At 38.9% G+C, this 22655-nt stretch overlaps 1 protein-coding gene across 2 annotated transcripts in view; it reads left to right on the top strand.

Annotated features, from left to right (window-relative positions):
* Window positions 1-22655, top strand: part of LOC133249326 (secretory immunoglobulin A-binding protein EsiB-like) — a 63783-nt gene that overhangs the window by 26543 nt on the left and 14585 nt on the right. The window contains exon 1 of one of the 2 annotated variants that reach the window (XM_061419571.1): window positions 14591-15573. The exons of the other annotated variant lie outside the window; for it this stretch is intronic. Within the exon in view, the coding sequence (XP_061275555.1) occupies window positions 15451-15573 (123 nt within the window). The 5' untranslated portion in view covers window positions 14591-15450. Of the gene's footprint in view, window positions 1-14590; window positions 15574-22655 lie in introns of those variants that run through there. 2 annotated transcript variants of the gene reach the window in all.

Below are 22655 nucleotides of genomic sequence, written 5' to 3'. Positions count from 1 at the left end.
TTATTTCACGCAGCATAATACCCTTCAAGTTTGTGCATGTTGTTGCAAATGACTGAATTTATTTCCCTTTTTAAGGCTGAGTAATACTCCATTCTATGTATATATCACATTTTCTTTATCCATTCATCCATCCATGTACAAGATACGGATGATCTTAAATGAGCCACATGTTAATATATGAAACAGAGCAATGAATTTTATTACAAGCTTGTGAGATCTATGTAATTGCTTTTCTAGAATTGTATTTTTAGTTAGAAGTTGGGATGAGAAAATTGAGTTTTAAGAACCCTTAATCCCCTACCTTAGTAACATATTTAGACCAGTTTGTTTGGAACGAAATGCCTTCTGGGTTTTTGATGATCAAAAAAGTCATCAGTTTATAAAGTAAACAACCAACTATATTCAGTGACTTAATAAGTGTTTATTAAGTACCCACTCTATACTAGCTATTGTTCTAAACACTAGTTTATAACAGTGAACAAAAACAGAGTCCTGCCTTCAAAGAACATACATTCTGTAATGGGACAGAGTGGGGTAAAGACACAGATAGAGAACAAATGAGTAAATTATATACAATGTTTGAGCATCAATATTGTGAAGAAAACAAGTCAGTATAGGGGTATGGGGAGTGCTGGGCAGAGGTTGCAGTTTTAAAGGGATTGTCATGGAAAACTTCACTGAGAAGGTGATCTTTGAGTCAGGAAGAGCTAAGTTTTAAAATATACAAGCATAGTTTTTAAAAATCTCAAACTTAAAGAAAAATTACAAAGAACTAATTTTGAGGCTTACAGACTTCGAGAACAAACTAATGGTTGCAGGGAGTAGGGGACAGATTGGGAGAAGGGATAGTAGGGAATTGGGAATGGACAGGAACACAAGGCTGTATATATACCAACAAGGACCTATTGTATAGCACATGGAACTCTGTTTAGTGTTCTATGCCAGCCTGGATGGGAGGGGAGTTTGGGGGAGAATGGATACATGTCTATGCATGACTGAGTCCCTCTGCTTCCCAGGCGATGCGGTGGTAGAAGTATAGGAAGGCCTGCCAATGCAGGAGACCTGGGTTTGATTCCTGGTTTGGGAAGATCCCCTGGAAGTGGCAACCTTTCTGGTGTTCGTTTGCCTGGGAAATCCCATGGACAGAGAAGACTGGCCAACTACAGTCCGTAGCAACAACAAACAACAAAGAATTTGATAGCCAAAGTGCAGAACCAATCCACTAACAAATATTTTTAGAACTTCTACTAAGACACAGAGAATCACTGCTGACCAAACTTTTCATATTTCCAATAGTCTTTTAAGATTTCCATTTACAATAACCCAGTAATTAACGATCATAATGCTAAATGAGGCATCTTGAAAGGCAAAGTGAAGTTCCACTTACTTTGTCTTTACAGGAAGGAAAATATGAAATATACACATTAGGACTGATTTCAGAAAAACGACTGACAATTATTTAGTCCTTAAGTTTTCGTTGTCCGAAAAATTTGTGTGTGGAGAAAACTTCATTTTATTTATTAGACTCATTAGAAAATAAAGTGCTAGTGTTTGTATAAGAGCCAAGCCAAATGCAGGGTCCTACACTCACTGCCTTCAGCCAGCCGTTGTATCTTAGAGCAGTCACTGAACCTCTTAGGACCTTTTGCTTCCTCAGCTATAAAAAAATAGGAAAGAGAAAAGAAAGTGAAAGTGTTAGTTGTTCAGTTGTGTCTGACTCTTTGCTATCCTGTGGACTGTAGCCTACTAGGCTCCTCTGTCCACGGAATTTTCCAGGCAAGAATCCGGGAGTGGATTGCATTTCCTACTCCAGAGGATCTTCCTAACCCAGAGATCTTGCTTCTCCTGTATTGGCAGGTGGATTCTTTACCACTAGGGCCAATTGGGATGCCCTTATAAAATAGGAAGGTGGTCTAAAGTAACTCAAAGATAACTGTGAACTCTAAAATTCTATATTTTAAAGAAGATTATGAGTTTTTTTTTTTTTCCAATCTCTTAGGAAGAGCTTCAAGTGTATACTTTAAGCTTAAAGTATATACAAGTCATTAGAGGATAAAGTATTTTATGTTGGAACTTGCCCAATGGGGCAAAAGAGACTGATTAGAAATGAAATCTTCACTCACAAGATACCGCACAAGTCTAAGAATAAGATCTGGTTTTCTCTCAACTGGTAGAAAAATTTAAATAATGGCATATGGAATCCATAAGTAACTAATTTACTGTTTATGACTTACATCAGAGATCAGTTGTTGGAATTTCCCAGAAGGTAATTTCCCATTGTGGCTTGTCTTTCCTGATATATGGACCATTGGAAGGCACCTAGACTACAAATCAGAACAGTGACTAATATTTAGTTTGTATGGCGCTTCTGCAGTAAGTGTTCCTCCCATCTCCCCTTCTTTCTTAAAGTCCATGTCCTCAGTCTGACTTCTCAAGGCATAGCTTTAATGTCTTTAGGTGTATTTCCCCCTAACTTAAACCAATCATATTTCCTCACTTGGGGTGTTGAACTAGAGAATGTTAATACTGATTTAGATATAAGGGAAATTGTAAAAGAAAGACCATACCAGGCAATCCTAAGAGGTGAGCTGGAAAGTGACAGCCCACGTGTCTGCTCAGATTATTGGGTACAGAAAACCTGAAAAGGTTAAGGAGAGTGGAGAAAGGAAAGGAGCACGGAAGAGCAAAGACACAGCTTTCACAGCTTCTGTAAGGTAATGTCATATTTTTACAATGAACTGCAATTTACAAATTAAAAGACTAATACTCAGAAGGGGAATGACTGACTTTCCAAAGGTCACATGACTAATTACTATCACAGATATTTTGGAACCTCACTTTTTTGACCTCTAAACTGGTTCTCTTCCTACTACACTCTACTAACAGTACTGACTCTGCCATTGACCTTGTGACTTTGGAAAAGTCAGTTAATCTCTCTGGGTCTCAGATTCCAGGTTAGTAAAGTGCAGTTAAAACATAAGCTTTGCCCTACTTCATAGGGTTGTTTTAATACTACATAAATATTTTAATTCTTATTATGTTTTAGAGTTTATAAAGGGACAATGACACATGATTTCATACTGTCCAGTTCCTACAAAGATGCTATAAAAATCAAATAAGAATGTATGCAAAAGCAGTTGCATGTAATTATCACATGCTTCTACTTCCATATACTACTTCCCATCTCTGAAGCTGTTGAAATTCTTGAGATACATTAATGAATTAAAGGTTCTCCAGTGATACTGGCCAAACAGACACCATATAGCCTGTTTGATAATGCTTAGAATAAAATAGAGGCATAATGAGAATTTTATAACTTGTAATGTCCAAATTCTTCAAACAGACTTTCAGGGCTATTAATAATCTGTCCACCACGACTTACAATATTCTTGTAAATATCCTCCAACTTTATTACTCCCAGTGTTAAATGTTAAGTGAATTCTCTCTCCGTGTAGATCTCTTTGGGGGTTCATTTAGTATTCCTTTTCTTTTTAGCTGGACAATATATGTTAGTGAAAAGAACTTGCTAGAAATAGACCTTTAGCAATATGGTGGCCAGCTGCTGGGGTAGGGATGTATTCTACAGCCCTATGGTTGGGTCTTAGTCTTTTATTGATCCTGTGTCTCATTTAATAACCCATCTTGATCATTTAAGTTTACATTGAATGGAAAGAACTAGGTATTGCTTGAACATTATCCTCATTTTCTAGGATCTTTGGCAAGTCATTTTGTCTCTCTAAGCCTGTTTTCTGGTGATAGTAATATTTACCTTGTAAGAGATGTTTCCAAAATAAAATAATTCATGTAAGAGCATTTTGTGAATTCAAGGGCTACACCAGAGTACAGGGTTAAAAAGTTGCTATTTTGCCAACAGGTCCGTGTATTAACATTTTAATGCCTACACAGAAGTTTCAAAATTTCCCAACATTCTGCTGTTTGTTAAAGAATGCCGTCTAAGTTGTAAAAAAATTTCCCCAATGGAATTCAAAAAAACGACTTTGAGATTAAAAAAAATGTAACCTATGAGTTTTCTCCCTCCATACTGGGCCATGTGCTAAAAAGACTCGATAAGCATATGGGTATCCATCCAGCTTGCACATGACCCCTCTGACACTGAATGTCACCCACCAAAGACTATTCCATTTTCACAGCTTCCACTAATCAATCCTAGTTCCTCAAAGCCTCACAGAATATTCCTAACTAACTGCCCCTCAAATATTTGACAAGAACAGTGAATTCCTCTCGCTAGGTTTTCAAGTTTTTACCAATCTGACCACTGTGCATTAGACATTTTCAGTTTTTCTATTTTTCTCATGGTATCTAGAATAGAGCAGAGTATTCCAGATGTGGTATGAATTATAAGGAAAACAATCACTTTCTTTATTCTAGGTCCAGTACCTCTATTAATGTGTCCCTGGACGTGTGTGTGCTAAGTCACTTCAGTCGTGTCTGACTCTTTGCCACCCCATGGGCTGTAGCCTGCCAGGCTTCTCTGTCCATGGGGTTCTCTAGGCAAGAATACTGGAGTGGGTTGCTGTGCTCTCCTCCAGGGGATCTTCCTGACCCAGGGATTGAACTCACATCTCTTACGTCTCCTGTATCAGCAGGTGGGTTCTTTACCATTAGCACCAGCTGGGAAGCCCTAACATGTCCTTAGTTCGTATTCAAGTTTTAGTTAAAATCTTGACTTTTCTTTTTCTTTGCAATGGCTGGTGGCTGAGCCATACTTCCCCTGTTCTGTTTCCCCCAATGGCTTTTTAAGGTTCAACTGCAGGAATTTAATCTATTCTTTGTAGATTTTGTCCTGTCAGATGCAAAAGTGAAAGTGTATAGAAAACATTTTTGTTTCCCAACTTTTCATTTCACGTGAAATCTGTCCTAACTTCTTCCCTGTCCTTAGACTATGTAAAACCAAGAACAGTGCCCCTGTATCGCCAGTATTGGCTTTCTTTGTACTTGAACTAATGCGAGTTCAAGTTTCTGGTTTTTGCACCCAAAACAGCTGTTGCTAGAACATGGCCTTAACCTGACTAGGGCTGACTTTACTCATCCCTAGTCTGCAGGACTGGAGGCCAGAATAAGGAGCTGTCTCAAACTGAAAGATCAAGAATTGTGGAAGCATTGACTACACAATTGTTGGAATAGAAGAAAGTACTGCAATTTTCTGTCTCTTATACTGAAAATGGAAGCAGCTATGTGTAGAAGAATCAAGTATGGGGAGGCAGGGAATGAATGCAGTTGGGGGTGCAGGGAAGCAACTCCACTGGCCTTGGAGTTGGGGAATGTTAGTTATTATCTTAATTCTGCTGCATTCAAAGTGTGTGACACTGAACTAGTCACAGCCTTCTCAGCCTTTGGTTTTTTCATATGTAAAATTTAAAGAGTTACATGGATTACGTATGATATCTAATACCTTTTCAGCTCGAAATGTCAGCTTTCGGTGTAGCTCTGCACCACTTTGCCGTTGCCCGTAGCAGCCCTCTTTATCCTTGCTTTTGTTTCTCTATCTGAAAGATATTTCTCCCCAAGTCCTGGAGACAGCCAGGACTGTCACAGTGTGTGACTGTGGTTCCTAGAATCAAAACCTTTCCTCTCCCTCTCTAACCGTGTCATGTACAGGTACAAGCCTGAACATGTGCAAGCTTTTTTTGTTCTTTGACTTTGGACAAGTTCATTCCTGCTTTCTCAAGTCTTCCCAGGCCTAAAGTGAAATCTAGGGTCAGAGGGAAAGATGTATGGAGGGAACATCTTGTCAGGAGAAAACAACAGACTTGAGTTATTCAATCAGAAAAAAGCTTAGAAGATTTTTTGGCATGAATCCAATTCTTGATGATTGATTAGGGCTTCCCTGGTGGCTCAGATGGCAAAGAATCTGCCTGCAGTGCAGGAGACCCATGTTCGATCCCTGGGTTAGGAAGATCCCCTGGAGAAGGGAATGGTAACCCACTCCAGTATTCTTGCCTGAAGAATTCCATGGAAAGAGGAGCTTGGTATATTACAGTCCATGAGGTCACAAAGCATCAGACACAACTGAGTGACTAACATTGCACTTCATTTTCAATTCTTAATTGGTGGCTTAGTGGTAAAGAATCTGCCTGCCAATGCATGAGACACAGGTTCGATCTGTGGGTCAGGAAGAACCCCTGGAGTAGGAAATGGCAACCCACTCCAGTACTCTTGCCTGGGAAATCCCATGGACAGAGGAACCTGGCGGGCTACAGCCCATGGGGTTGCAAAAGAGCCAGACAGGATTTAGTGACTAAACAACAACAACAAAATTCTTGATAAAGTACTTGTTTTTGATTTTTTTGGTTTATTTTTATGGTTTTGATTTTTTTTTTATACTTGGACTTTATAGTTAAGCAAAAATGACATACTATCTTTTATATACTTATTCATGTGTATGCTTTAGTATTTTTATATAATTTTAAAATAGATTAATACAGAAACAGATTATCAAATTCAGAAGATACAAGAATGCATACATACCATTTCATCTACACTTCACTGTTTTCTGGATGTTTATCTTCCCTTCTAGGAAGGAATCACTACTTATACTAGCATTTAAAAAATTATTTATTTATTTGGTGTGCTGAGTCTTAGTTGTTACATGTGGGATCTAGTTCCCTGACCAGAGATTGAGCCCAGACTCTCTACTTTAGGAATGAGGAGTCTTAACTGCTGGACCATCAGGGAGGAGCCAAAGTTTTTTTTTATTTTTAATGAGACCTTCTAGAGATATTTTTATCCATGCACAATCACACATGAATTCATGCACACATGAATATAGTCACAAATATAAAGACTGCTATAATTATGAAATTGTTATAATTGTTTTTCCCCTATGGCAACATATTATGTAATAAAGCATCTTCACCCACTTACCAGTAAGGCTTGGCTCTGATTGCTATAGCAGCATTTGGAGAGCTTCCTCATTTATTTAATCAGCTTTATAGTATTTCAGTGTTTGAGTGTATCAGAATTGGCTTATTTAGTTTTCTATTGCAGTTGCAAGTAATATTCTTTTACCTTTGTTGATTTGTGCATGTATATATCCATCCATAAGACTGGTTTCTAGAGATAGACTTGCTGGGTTAAAGGGCAGGTGTATGTGTGACCTTGATGGATGCTTCTAAATTTCACCCCCTAAAATAATGGTTGCTTTTATTTATATTCCCAGAGGCAATATGAAAGGGTTTGTTTCCCCTACACTCATTTCAACACAGTGACTTATAAACTTTTGGGTTTTGCCAATTTGATAGATGAAAGACAGTATCTCATTGTTGTTTTAAATTGTATTCTCTTACTGTGAGTGCAGTTGGCTATCTTTTCATGTGTTTAAGGACTATTCGTCTTTCCATTTTTATTAAGTATCTGTTAATATAATTTGCCAATATTTCTATATAGGTATCGTAAAGACAAGTTTGATCAGGTTATTTTGAATTCTGTAAAATAAAATCCAAATAATGGTCAGAAGTCAAAACAGAAGGTTTTTAATCTTAAAATAATTAAAGAGAAAAGATTTGAAAGAATTTCTGCTGATCATCTTCCCTTCAGCATTTCATTCTCTGTCTTCTTTTTCCTATTCATTTCTGTTCCTTCTCTCTCTTAACTGTTTGTAAGATTTTAAGTATATGTATGTAGTATATCTATTTACTGAGCACAGTTCTGTGATCTGTTTCCTTATTGGGTAAAAATAAAAAATAATTAGATTTAATTAGAATCAATTAAAAGATGATTCTACATTTCAGTTCAGTTCAGTTGCTCAGTTGTGTCTGTCTCTTTGCAACCCCATGAACTGCAGCATGCCAGGCCTCCCTGTCCATCACCAACTCCTGGAGTCCACTCAAACCCATGTCCATTGTGTCAGTGATACTATCCAACCATCTCATCCTCTGTCGTCCCCTTCTCCTCCTGCCCTCGATCTTTCCCAGCATCAGGGTCTTTTCAAATGAGTCAGCTCTCTGCATCAGGTGGCCAAAATATTGGAGTTTCAGCTTCAACATCAGTCCCTCCAATGAACACCCAGGACTGATCTCCTTTAGGATGGACTGGTTGGATCTCCTTGCAGTCCAAGGGACTCTGAAGAGTCTTCTCCAACACCACACTTCAGAAGCATCAATTCTTCGGTGCTCAGCTTTCTTTATAGTCCAACTCTCACATCCATACGTGACTACTGGAAAAACCATAGCCGTGACTAGATGGACCTTTGGTGACAAAATAATGTCTCTGCTTTTGAATATGCTGTCTAGATTGGTCATAACTCTCCTTCCAAGGAGCAAGTGTCTTTTAATTTCATGGCTGCAATCACCATGATTCTACATTTATTAAAGGATAAATTAAAGATACAAATTTTTTTTGTGTGTCGGAGGTTTTAGTTGGAAGCAATAGAAACAATGGATGATTTGAACACAAATGGAACAGCTCTAGAATCTGTGGCAGGCATTTAACTAGGTTACTGATCTGTGAATAGTGGTTTGAGTCAAGTAACAGAACTCTGAGTCTGTCACAGTCATTGAGCATGGCTTGATCACTACTGATAAAAGACCCTGGGGGCCACTGCTGGTACCGCTCTTCCTTTACCCTAGAAGATGGATGTGGCTGATACTGGCTTCTCTAGCTTAAATTTAGAGCACTCCTTTGATCTTTGGAACCATAGCATCTGATTTAGTTTGCTAAGCTTTGTTTGGTCCGTGATCTGGTTGTGGTGTCTATGTTCTAACTCAAGAGAAGCTATGGAAGCCAGTATCAGGCATGCTCACCTTCTGTAGTCAAAGCCAGGCTCAAATAATAAAATGGGGGAGGCTCCATCATTGGAAGGGTGTTTAGATTCTGTATGGCCAAAAAGATTGACAGTCATCAGCAATTCTCACCTGCTTTTCTTCTCTGGGCAGAGATCTTCAAAAGATGACCACTTGAAAATCAATCTGATACACTATTTCTTCTCTTGGCCTGAAATGTTGAGGGCTAAAGAGGAAAATAATTGGTCCCCTCTTTGCATAACTTGGTCAGAGTTTGGCTGAGAAAGGAAAGAGGAGGTTACAGGTAAAGAAATAGCTGCCAAAGCCAAAATTTATGTAAAGCCAGAGTTTATGCCTGAAAGTACCAATTTGTAATCCTTCCTTCACAATACTCTGATATTAAAATTATACAGTCTCTTTCCATCTGCTTACTTTTTCTCAAAAATGATTTAATACATTTACAATTTCTCCATGAAAATGACAAATTTATTGTTTTTCTATCTTCTGGAATTTCAACAACAAAGTTAGGGCTAGCCATAAAGATACACATGGCCTAAAAAGTGAATATAATTCATTTTCCTCAGGCTAATTGCACTAGTTTGTTAGAGCTGCTACAAGCAAGTACCACAAACTGGGTGGCTTAAAACAACAGATGTGAACCTCTTGCAATCCAGGAGACTGGCAGTCCAGGTTCGCTAGAAGTCCAAGGTCAAGGTATCTGCGGGGTTGGTTCTTCCTGTGGGCTGAGGGGGAAGGCTCTCTTCCAGGCTTCTCTCTTTGGCTTGTGCTGCTGCTGCCGCTAAGTCGCTTCAGTTATGTCAGACTCTGTGCAACCCCATAGACAGCCTCCTACCAGTCTCCTCTGTCCCTGGGATTCTCCAGGCAAGAACACTGGAGTGGGTTGCCATTTCCTTCTCCAATGCATGAAAGTGAAAAGTGAAAGGTAAGTCGCTCAGTCATGTCCTACTCTTAGCGACCTCATGGATTGCAGCCCACCAGGCTCCTCCGTCCATGGGATTTTCCTTGGCTTGTAGATGGCTGTCTTCTCTTGGTGTCTACACTTCGTTTTCCTTCTGTCGGTGTCTCTGCATCCACACTTACCATTTTTATAAGGACAACAGTTATACTGGATTAGGGCCCATTCAAATGACCTCATTTAACTCGCTTATCTCTATAAAGATCATATCTCCAAATATGGTCGCATTTGGAGTGCTACCTATGCAGACTGCAACGTTTGAATTTTGAGAGGGACACAATCAACATTAATCCCGTTGCTAATCTTAATAAAATTTTGTGTTTAAGAGAGGAGGAAAGGAGACTGTAAAAGACTCCTTTGGCTGTATTGGTTTCTAATTTGAGAAGATAGTAGTGCCAAGGGCCAGGAGTCTGAGATAATGGCATTTCCAAACATGAACAGGCCTGAGAAGACCTCTCAGTATGCAATCTATGAGAGTGATGTTTTAAAAGAATAATTTGCAGACATGATCTAGGCAATTACATATATGGAGAATTTGGTAGGTATGTGTCCTGTGTATGCAGCACTAGAAACATTTTGTGTGTGTGAGAGACTTAAAAGTACAACTTCTCTAATTTGCTCTAGGTGCTAAAACTTATTCTGAAAACAATTTGACAATATTACAATAGAACTTAATCCTGCTATTTTTACTGAATTTTCCTTTGATTATAGGAAATCATAGATCAATACAAAATCTCAGAACTCACCAGTATTTTCATATGGATCCATCCAACTGAATGAAACCAACTTTTTGGAGCACCTAAATTTAAAGCAAAATGCAGTAAAGAAATATACGAAAGCCAGAAAATTTTGATGGAATCTTCTCTAATTCTTCTGTCTTATCTATCTCACAGGACACAAAAACAATAGTATAAACTACATAAAGCTCTACAAGTCCAAGGTATTTTAACCAAACTATGAGTAAAGCCTCACTTTTGCTTTTAGGTCACTGAGACATCTGGCAAATACTTTATGGGTCTCAAGCACCTCAGAAATAAAAGGATTGCAGAGATGTTGCAAAAAATTAATAGTATAAACACTTAATCCCAAATGTTATTAAACAGCTTTATTAAAATTATGGCCTGAAGGTTTTAAAATAGATTGCAGTTTAAGACAGCTGATTCTCACCTGAGTCTCCTTTGCACTTAGTCTAAGTTTTTTAGGTTCCTACCATATTCCATCTTGGACTTTGGCAAATTGCATGTATATTTCACATCTTTGGCAAGTTATACCTATTTTATGCCATACTCTGCACTAAGCTCATGGGAAGAATGTGTTCTATTCATTTTCCTTTTCTTTGAGGGCTTCCTGCTTTACATGTTGCTGAATAAAGGAGTCACTGTAAACATTATCTTGGAAACACTTGAATGTGAATGAGCAAGGTAACCACATGATGGCAGTATGTTAAAGGAATAAAGAGTTCTTCACTTCAAGCCGTCGTTTTAACTTAAAAACATCTATATGATCAAAGAGAAAAACCTCAAATCTACCTACTTAGTGAAACCTTTATCTAGTTTATTTTTACAGATGCAGGAACTGAGGGTGAATGACGGTTACCAGCTTTCAAAAACAGCAAGGATTAAGAGAGCTCTGAGCTCTGAGATTTTAAAATAAAACCAGACAATCAGGCTGTGACTCATCCTTCAAACTGAACGATTTTGGGTAACAAGTAAGGGAATTATTTGGCTAATTGTACAAAGAAGAATAATTTATGGATCGTGCCTAATTTTACTGTCTAGTAGTTATACAAGACATTTGGGGTTACTCTGCTGATTAAATTGAAAAACCTCTCAGTTACATACATGCATGCATTACTTTTGAATGAATAGCCAAAACATTGCAACGATGAATTTGAGCAACAATTTTGCCTTGTAGTCTGTGACTAAGAATTTTTATTTCACTAGCAAACAGATCAGTCAACATTTGAAAACCTCCAACTGCTTGATAATTGCCCAAGGAATGAGAGAGAGCCAGAGGCAGGTTCTTGTACTGGAAAAGTCTAGGTGTGATTAACAATGTCATCAGACAAGTCTTTCAAACTCTTGGTTTTCTCTTTTCTTTTTCATTGGCTTTGTTTTCAGCTAGGATTTCTTTTGTGATGGTGAACATCACTCCAGGTTGCATTTAGTTGGAGGTTTAGCTAGTTCAAAAAGAAAGGTGTCTATCCCATAGTTTCAACAAAATCTCTGGGGCTGGCTCCCATTGGCTGGTCTTGGATACTTACAAATTTCTGAACCAATCACAGTGGCAGGGAGGAACGGGATGCTCTGACTTGCCAGTTCAATCATAGGCACTCAACTGGACCCAGAATGGAGTCATTTTCCTCTGCAGTAATAACATGACCTGAGAATGCAAGAATAATGGCACCCCACTCCAGTAGTCTTGCCTGGAAAATCCCATGGACAAAGGAGCTTGGTGGGTTGCAGTCCATGGGGTCGCAAAGAGTTGGACACGACTGAGCCACTTCACTTTCACTTTTCACTTTCATGCATTGGAGAAGGAAATGGCAACCCACTCCAGTGTTCTTGCCTGGAGAATCCCAGGGATGGGGGAGCCTGGTGAGCTGCCATCTACGGGGTTACACAGAGTTGGACACGACTGAAGTGACGCAGCAGCAGCAGCAGCAGAAGCAGAGAATGCAAGAACAGAGGTTTCCCAAAGGAAAATCAGGATTCTGTTACCAAAATAAATGGGAAGGGATATTAGGCAGATTGTTGTTTAGTAGCTCAGTCATGTCCAACAGCTCCAGTACTCTTGCCTGTAAAATCCCATGGATGGAAGAGCCTGGTAGGCTGCAGTCCATGGGGTAGGTAGGAATCAGACACAACTGAGGGACTTCACTTTCACTTTTCACTTTCATGCATTGGAGAAGGAAATGGCAACCCACTCCAGTATTCTTGCCTGGAGAATCCCAGGGACGGGGAGCCCGGTGGGCTTCCGTCTATGGGGTTGCACAGAGTTGGACACGACTGAATCGACTTAGCAGCAGCAGCAGCAGCAGCAGCAGCAGCATGTCCAACAGACCCCATGGACTGTAGCCCACCAGGCTCCTCTGTCCACGGGATTTTTCCAGGCAAGAGCATTGGAGTGGCTTGCCATTTTCTTCTTCAGAGGATCTTCCCGATCCAGTCTCCTGCAAGTCTCCTGCTTTGCAGGCTGATTCTTTACCACTGAGCCACCAGGGAAGATAAACAATAGCTGCTCACCAAAAGAAATTTACAAGACGCAGTCCCTGCTCTCAAGAACCCTACACACTTATAAATAATCATGAACTGAAGAAGTATGATCATCAACATTATGTTTACAGTCGCTTTAGAGTTTTGGAAATACTTATTTCTTGCAATCCTTAAAATAAGTGTTTCAGATCAGTCCTGTTTTGTGATTAAGGACAAAGAGAAACATAAACATTAAATTATTTAACTGCTGCTTAGCATGTCCAACACAGAACTTACGCCAAAATAGAAACATATTTTTATTTTCCCAGATGACAGTAGCTCTACCTGTGTATAACACTAGGGCACGCTTGTGTGTGTGTGCTTAGTCTCTCAGTCGTGTCCCATTCTTTGCAATGCTATGGACTGTAGCCTGCCAGTCTCCTCTGTCCATGGAATTCTCCAGGCAAGAATACTGGAGTGGGTTGCCATGCCCTCCTCCAGGGGATCTTCTAAACCCATTATGGGTAGTTATTTGTGAGTCGAAAATACTTTCATATTATAGGATCTGTTTGCATGTGCCCAGTTGTGACCGCATGGACTGTAGCCCACCAGCTTCTTCTGTCAATGGAATTTTTCCAACAAGAATACTGGAGCAGGTTGCCAGGAACCCAGGGATTGAACATACGTTTCCTACATTGGCAGACAGATTCTTTATCACTGTGCCACCTGGGAAGCTCCCATACATTATATGATCTAATATGCAATAATCAAGCTGTGTTTGACAGAAGAAATACCACCTAGCACAGTGTTTTCTCAAATTGTGGTCTGCCTACAGAGTAATTTCCTTAAGTGTTTGTTATAAACACGAATTCAAGGTCTTCATTCTTCAGACTTCCTGAATCAGAACCTCTAGAGATGAGGTCCTAGAAATTAATGTTTTTAAGCCAGAGGCTCACATGAGTTTTATGCACCATGATGTTTAGGTATTTCTGACTTAACACATTTAATTACACACAGCCTTAGTGATCTAACAGTTATAGGAATGAAATCAGACATCTGCAGGATTCCACTCAGTCCCTCCTTTAGGTTTTGCCTCTTAGTCTAGTCATATTTCCCTTTTTATTCTCTTCCCTCTAAATTAAAATATTCATAAATTAGAAAGACTAAGAATTATGCCATCATGTCATCTAATTTGTGATATTCCAAATTAATCAGTGAATGAGTATCAATTTTTGTAGCAAATACCATAAAATAAAAACTTAGAATTGGAAAGGAAATTAGCTGAGTGGCTCTTAGGCTCAGATAAGGAAACTCATTTCCAGGAAAGTGGACTTGCTTAGCTAGGAAGTTGGTATGGATGGTCCTTTTGAAACTACTCATTTTTAAATGACTATCTCATTTGGGGAAATCATCATAAAATTCAGTTAACATTTAGAATTAAAACCCAGCTTTAGTTACATTTAATTGTGTGCGCACTAGAGCATAGAATTCAATTTTGGAATCCTGAACCATATTTTATTACTTGTCTTTATGAATAGTTAATGGACATTTGCTATTCCTATGCATGTATTCCTCATTATATGCCCACAGTGGTAGGAGTAAGTACTTGTATTTCCATTTGCTAAATGAGGGATCTGAGGCATGTATAGATTAGAAGTAGGAACTAGGAAACAGGAGGTCAAGGGTTTCCTGGTAAGGCCAGCAGGCCCTGTTTTCTAAAATGAGCTAGTTAAACTGAGTTGGAGATGGAAGACAATGACTGGTGTATGTTAATTTTCTTGACAGGGATTTTCCATAAGTGCAGTATAGCTTAGGTTTAGATTTGTGATGTTGGCCTGACCACTGAGGTGGCCTCCATTTGGTGAGTCCAGATGTACGGGTTAACTTTATTAATATAATATAACCATGTGTTACTTTTGCTTCATGATTTTAAGCTTACCTTACTTTGCTTTTCATTTTCCTTGGTGTTCCTACAGTTTATTTTCTTCTGCTTCATCTTTTCATCCTATACTTTCTTTTAGAGCAAAATCACTTCCTTTTTATTATACTACTCTAATTTTAACAGTTACTAAAAATGAAGATTCAAGTTAGTCACTTTTTATATTGTATTACTTTGGCAAAAACAACCTTTTCCCTGTTTTATTTTTCTTCAGATTGAGGCAGTTTGACTAACTTGGTTTGTTCAAACTGAGGGACAAGAGGAAATAAATCTGGGTGTTCAGCATAAAAAGAGCTAATGACAAAGACATATTTAGGGACAGGGGCTTTTTGTCTTTCCTAGGTTATTCTTCATGTCTTTTTGATATCTCTGTTCTCTGGTTCTTATCTTTAAAAGACAGCTGTTTTACCCCAGGCATAAATCAGAATAGAAAAGCCAGTTACCCAGCAAAGCTGGGCCTGGAGGAAGGATGAAAGGGAATAAGCCTCCAGAGAAGGGGAAAGGAAGAATAAAGGACCCCTGGAGAGTCCACTGGGCCAAACACAACAAACACGCTGGTGAGCACAGACAGAACAGAGGCACTGACTAGGGAAGAAAAAGATGACGCCTTTGATGCCTCATAACCAGAAAAGAAGATCCCAGGCGAGTGACACACATGCCTTGGGAACAATTCTGCCCCAGAAGTACAAGGCGCACGCCCGCGATTCATGGAGTACATGGGAGGTAAGTAAGGGCTCAATTCCCGGGCTCGAGACCAAACAGGAAAAGAGGGAGAAATGTGCTAATTGTAAATCATGGTTACATAACATAGGAACCACACTGTATTTTTCCACAATGCTGCAGTTAAGAATTAATAGAGGAAATATTTGTTTTCTTGGAGAATATATTGAAGACACATTTATTCAAGATTATATGCATCAAAAGTTTTTTCAAAATGTATATATACACACAAATTTGGACTTCCTGACTTAATCAGTTAGTTTATTTAAAAACCTGTAAACAAAGAACTCATAAAACACTCGTTAAAATTTAGCTGATTATTTGACACCAGATAGCTAGCCTCGCATTTTTCCATTTTTTAATCTGCTGATAGAAATCATATAAACATAGTTTAATTTATACGAACTTAGCTGAAAAGTTGGAGGACTAATATCAATTTCAGTTAATGTTTTTATGTTTTGAAAGTTTGTTTGGTATCAAACAGAGCTTTTAAAAAGTTGAAGCTCTGTGTGAGGAAAATAAAAATCTACTACGAGACTTGCTTGCTATTACTGTTGTCAGCTCATTCATATTTTAACATCCTCTTACTCTGAGGTATTAGAAACTGGATTATTTTCATGCAGGTAAATAAAGGTGATGGGGGCTACAGAGGTGGTGGAGGGGGGATGCTAGTGGTTTTGTGATGGCAAAGAAAATGTATTTATGAACTAATGAAAAAGTACACATTTTTCATTAATGTGTAAAGCTAGAAATGCAACTTTAGGTACTTTAATGGTACTGGTCTTGATTTGTACTGCTGCTCACAACTCCCCTTAAATCTACCGCTTTACTCTGTGCATTTCTTTTCTCTTAGTTGATGGCTAATGGACATTGTACACCTGATAATCCCCAAAGAAATGAAACTAGACAGGACCTTTAAGGAGCATAAAAATTCAACTCTGAGCTGTGTACACACACACACACACACACACACACACATATCAGAAACCAAAAGAATTTAGGGAGAAACTGTGAGGTACGCATAAGAAAAAAAGCTATGGAATATATTAAGGTAGAACTTAGTTTTACAGAATACTCTTGAACAGAAACTATTGTAACTGCTATGCTGTCAGGCAATACTGAGTCTGAATAACAGCAATTATATGAATATTTTAAGACTACAGATACTTCCTTATGTATAGGGTTTTTAAAAAATTAGTTTTAAAAAAACTTTTGCACCATATGGATACAGTGCAAAATTCAAGAATTATAGTAAGAGGAAGCCACTAATCCCCTATCACAAACTCCTACTTCATCACTCCTAACCTTCACCCACCAAATTCTGCCCCCTGGAGGCAACTACAGTTAAGATATCTTGTGTGTTGTCCAGAAATGTTATATGCAAAATTTCAAACGCTCTATTTTGTCTCTTGGTTGAAACTTAAGAACTTCAGCTTTCCATTGACTTAAAATAGCAAAGTAGAATTCTAGTCTTTGGTTCTCACATGGAAATGACTTCCATATCAGTCCAGACAACTGAGAGTTTGCTGATTATGCCAGGCATGGTCCCCATTCTGCCTTAGAGAGAGTTCTTTTCTCTCTCAAGATAAATAGACAACTCCTAGGAAGCTGTCCTCCCTTAATGGACCCTATTTCATTAGTTCATCGCCGAGAAATTACAGCTGATCCAAATGAAAATGTAAAATGAATGTGATTTACTTGTTTAGTTTGAATGATATGGGTGACCTGGACTGTGAAAAGAGACAGATTACTCTTTGTTTTTTATTGTTATAACCAAGCTTTCCTATCTGTTTTGGGTGAATTATGACCAGCCACCTGAAAATACACTAATTAAAAAAAACCAAAACAAAAAACAAAACAGGGAGAAGCTATGCATCTTCCTCCTTGCAGAGTACTGATAAATTTATACAACTATCTTGTCTATATAAAATACTTATTATTAATAATTCAGCAATAGAGCTTTCTCTTTAAAAAATTGATGATGTCACCAAAATAGCTATAATTTGCAACCATTTAAAACTTACTAAAATGGTATGGCAGAAAGTCCTTATCCAAATATCCATGGCTCCTATAATGCCAAAGTTTTGTTTTGATATTTATAGCGGATAAATGCCAGCACTGTGTTAGTTCTCATTGCAATAAATGTGAGATTAAATTGGAATGACAAACAAGCTATGATGACAGTTAATGACGGGAACACTCTCTGGTACTCCCTGCTGCCATCTAAATTGGTCCACATAGCAGTCTGACAGGTGGGTTGCTGGGTGCAAATTGTTGTTATTGTTTGGTCACTGAGTCCTGTCCGATGACCCCATGGACTTTAGCCTGCCAGACTCCCGTGTCCATGAATTCTTGAGGCAAGAATACTGGAGGGGGTTGCCATTTCTTTCTCCAGGGGATCTTCCCTACCCAGGGATCAAACCTGTGTCTCTTGCATTGGCAGGCAGATTCCTGACTACTGAGCCACCTGGGAAGAAAGACTGCTGGGTGCAAATAGGACCATTCAAATTTGGCAGAACAGTTACACAGTGATGGTATTCAAGATGAGCATCTCATACCTCAGAAAGTATCCTAATTGATTGCTAGTTATGAATCATTATGTCCTTAGTATGTGCCAGCAGGAAGTCACAAGAATCTACACCTGTTCAATACTTATTTTCCTAGGTCAACCATCATTAAAATGTTCATTGTCATTATTTATAAATTAAATTTGAGTCTCTGAGGATAAAAGTCTTTTTTCTACCTTCTAAATTAAAATTTTATTTTAACGCTATAAACAAATTTTTTTAAATCAAGTATTTCACAAGGTTTATCATTTAAAAACAGCAGTCTTCTCCTCCTTCCTTCTCCTGATTATTGTTCCTCAAAAACTACTTCTAACTTTTAGATCTTTCTCCTGGTATTTATAAATAACATTCATGTAGTACTATTTTGTTCAATGTATTAATATTGATAAATTCTTATTTCTAACCTCTGCACTCCTGTCCTTCAAACACGAAATTACCCTTTCTTTGTTCTAGTATAGCTACAGCTTCCTCTTTGCTAAACCAATATTCAATGTTTATTATTATGCCCATTTAAATATCATTTACAGCTGACCCATGTAGTATATTATAGGGGAGGAAAAATGTTTTCCTTGACCCTTTTGATTGAGTCTGAAAGTTAAACTGACAAAGACAGATTAATAGGAGGAGGAAAGCATAATTTATTTGACATGTTTTTACATGACATAGGGACCTTCATAAAGAAATGAAGATCTGAAGAAGTGGTTAAACCTGAATGTTTTTGCTAGGTCTGATGAAGAATGGCCAGCTGTGAAGAAATGTGATAGGACAAAAGGTGTGAAGTCAGTGACGTGACAGGGAAAACTTAGCGAGACCTGTTCATCTGGATTCTGGGTCCTAGAGAAAAGGATGTTCCTTTCTTATAGGTATAGGGAGGGTACCTCTACAGGAGAGATCATGTGACCTGCTTCAGGGGAGAGGGGCAGGGGAAGGTCAAAGAGACCCTCTTGCTTATTCAGTTTTCTCAGACTCTTTCAACTTAAAATATTAAATATGCCAAGGTGCCATATTTTGGGGTCTCCTATTCTGAGCTCCATCAACACAATGATTACAATTACTTTCTTCTATAATTTTGTTGTCTAGACAGTTATACTTTCATCTTTTTATTTTTTGGATTAATTTTCCATATGCTTATATCTAATTCATCCTGTGTTGCTTTACAAAGCATTACCTTCCTCTTAATATATTCTAGAAGAGATGGAAAGAATACACAGAAGAACTGTACAAAAAGATCTTCATAACCCAGATAATCATGATAGTGTGATCACTCACCTAGAGCCAGACATCCTGGAATGTGAAGTCAACTGGGCCTTACGAAGCATCACTAGGAACAAAGCTAGTGGAGGTGATGGAATTCCAGTTGAGCTATTTCAAATCCTGAAAGATGATACTGTGAAAGTGCTGCACTCAATATGCCAGCAAATTTGGAAAACTCAGCAGTAGCCACAGGACTGGAAAAGGTCAGGTTTCATTCCAATCTCAAACAAAGGCAATGCCACAGAATGCTCAAACTACCGCACAATTGCACTCATCTCACACGCTAGTAAAGTAATGCTCAAAATTCTCCAAGCCAGGCTTCAGCAATACGTGAACCGTGAACTTCCAGATGTCCAAGCTGGTTTTAGAAAAGGCAGAGGAACCAGAGATCAAATTGCCAACATCCACTGGATCATCGAAAAAGCAAGAGAGTTCCAGTAAAACATATATTTCTGCTTTATTGACTATGCCAAAGGCTTTGTGTGGATTACAATAAACTGTGGAAAATTCTGAAAGAGATGGGAATACCAGACCACCTGACCTGCCTCTTGAGAAACCTATATGCAGGTTAGGAAGCAACAGTTCGAACTGGACATGGAACAACAGACTGGTTCCAAATAGGAAAAGGAGTATGTCAAGGCTGCATATTTTCACCGTGCTTATGTAACTTATATGCAGAGCACATCATGAGAAACGCTGGGCTGGAAGAAGCACAAGCAGGAATCAAAATTGCTGGGAGAAATATGAATAACCTCAGATATGCAGATGACACCACCCTTATTGCAGAAAGTAAAGAAGAACTAAAGAGCCTCTTGATGAAAGTGAAAGAGGAGAGTGAAAAAGTTGGCTGAAAGCTCAACATGCAGAAAACTAAGATTATGGCATCTGGTCCCATCACTTCATGGCAAATAGATGGGGAAACAGTGGAAATGGTGGCTGACTTTATTTTGGGGGCTCCAAAATCACTGCAGATGGTGATTGTGGCCATGAAATTAAAATATGCTTATTCCTTGGATGGAAAGTTATGACCAACCTAGACAGCATATTGAAGAGCAGAGGCATTACTTTGTCAACAAAGGTCCGTCTAGTCAAGGCTATGGTTTTTCCAGTGGTCATGTATGGATGTGAGATTTGGACTATAAAGAAAACTGAGCGCCAAAGAATTGATGGTTGTGAACTGTAGTGTTGGAGAAGACTCTTGAGAGTCCCTTGGACTGCAAGGATATCCAACCAGTCCATCATAAAGGAGATCAGTCCTGGGTATTCATTGGAAGGACTGATGTTGAAGCTGAAACTCCAATACTTAGGCCACTTGATGTGAAGGGCTGACTCATTTGAAAAAACCCTGGAGAAGGGGATGACAGAGGATGAGATGGTTGGATGGCATCACTGACTCAACGGACATGGGTTTGGGTGGACTCCAGGAGTTGGTGATGGACAGGGAGGCCTGGCGTGCTGTGATTCATGGGGCTGCAAAGAGTCAGACACGACTGAGCGACTGAATTGAACTGAACACTTCGGATAATCTTGGATTTCCCTTTTCTCTTTAAGACACACCTTCCCTCCTACTGCTCCAATCTGGAAATTTGTTCTCACCACCTGCTTCTCAGGAGCCTTCCTGGAATGCCCATCACAGCATCCCAGAAATCCCCTTTGCCCTCCTCCTGTACTGGATCCCTCATCCTTGGATCCTGAGATGCACCTCTCCTTTTCTGATGGAGTGCATCCTCTAGTAATTTCCTACAAGACTGCGTGAGAGGTAGATGTGGAGACATTTCTGTATCTGAACAGGAAAATGTCCTAAGTCTACCATTAACTTATGTGATAGTTAGACTGGGTGTCTAGAATTCTAGATTTCAAGGGCTTTATTCTTAAAATTTGCAGGGTTTGTTCTACCATGCTGCAGGTAGCAGCTTTGAGGCTGAGATATCTGAAGTATTCTGATTCATGCTTCTTGGTATGTGACTTCCCTTTCCTTTTCCCTCTTCTCTTCTCATCCCTGACCCTCAGGAGCTTTTAGAATCCCTTTTCTTTAGCCAGTGCTCTGAAGTGTCTCAGTGATACTTGTTTATGTGATTTGTTTCCTTCCTGTAGTGCTGGACATCACCTTCAGTTATAGTGTGACCTTTCAGTCTGGAAATTCCTGTCCTTCAGTTCTGGGAAATTTTCTTAAATTGATTGTTTGATAATTTTCTCCTCTTCATTTTTACTCATTTCTTTATGGAACTCTTATATTTGGAAATCAGATTTCCTGGAAAGATGCTCTAATTCCCTAACCTTTTTGTTTGCTGTTCTCTCTCTCTCCCATGGCCCCCACCTCTCTCATTGGTTTCCTGTCAATTTAATGAGGTTTCAGGAGGGAGTAAACTCCAATACTTTGGCCACCTGATGAGAAGAGATGACTCATTTGAAAAGACCCCGATGCTGGGAGGGATTGAGAGCAGGAGGAGAAGGGGACAACAGAGAATGAGATGGTTGGATGGCATCACCAACTCAATGGACATGAGTTTGAGTAAACTCTGGGAGTTGGTGATGGATAGGGAGGCCTGGCATGCTGCGATTCATGGGGTCGCAAAGAGTCAGACACGACTGAGCAACTGAACTGAACTGAACTGAATACATGAATATATATTTATTGCATGATATTTAATCACAAGTCTGACAATTGTGAAAAAACTGAAGTTTTGCAGTAAACTAACTGTTCCCTAAGAGCTAGTGGCTAAGCCCTGCTGCTGCCGCTGCTAAGTTGCTTAAGTTGTGTCCGACTCTGTGCGATCCCATAGATGGCAGCCCACCAGGCTCCTCTATCCCTGGGATTCTCCAGGTAAGAATATTGGAGTGGGTTGCCATTTCCTTCTCCAGGCTAAGCCTTAGTGGCCAGTATTAAACCGGTAGTTGATATGGCATTATCCTTTTTATTTTTTAAATATGAAATCACCTTACATGAAAACTTATGAGGATGCCTGACTAATTACTAACTAGTCTAGAAATGCATCCACAAAGTTTAGGATAGGGAAATTATTCCCAAGTAGGAGAAAAAAAAATCCCTTGAATGAAATCTTTATCTTGTCCATAATGTTAAGCCAGTCCCAAATTTCGGTGACATTCGATTATATGGCATTATATGGCATTCTCTTGGCCATATAAACACCCAACACTCAAAATAAAAACATGTCATTTTTACTACTGATCTGAAATGCTACTACTGAAAAATAGTAGTGTATACTACTACTAAATACTACTACTACTGAAAAATACTACAGT

Source organism: Bos javanicus, chromosome 6 (genome assembly GCF_032452875.1).
Source record: "Bos javanicus breed banteng chromosome 6, ARS-OSU_banteng_1.0, whole genome shotgun sequence".
NCBI lineage: Eukaryota > Metazoa > Chordata > Mammalia > Artiodactyla > Bovidae > Bos > Bos javanicus.
Note: the sequence above shows the minus strand (reverse complement) of the source record. Positions and strands in the feature narration are given on the sequence as shown.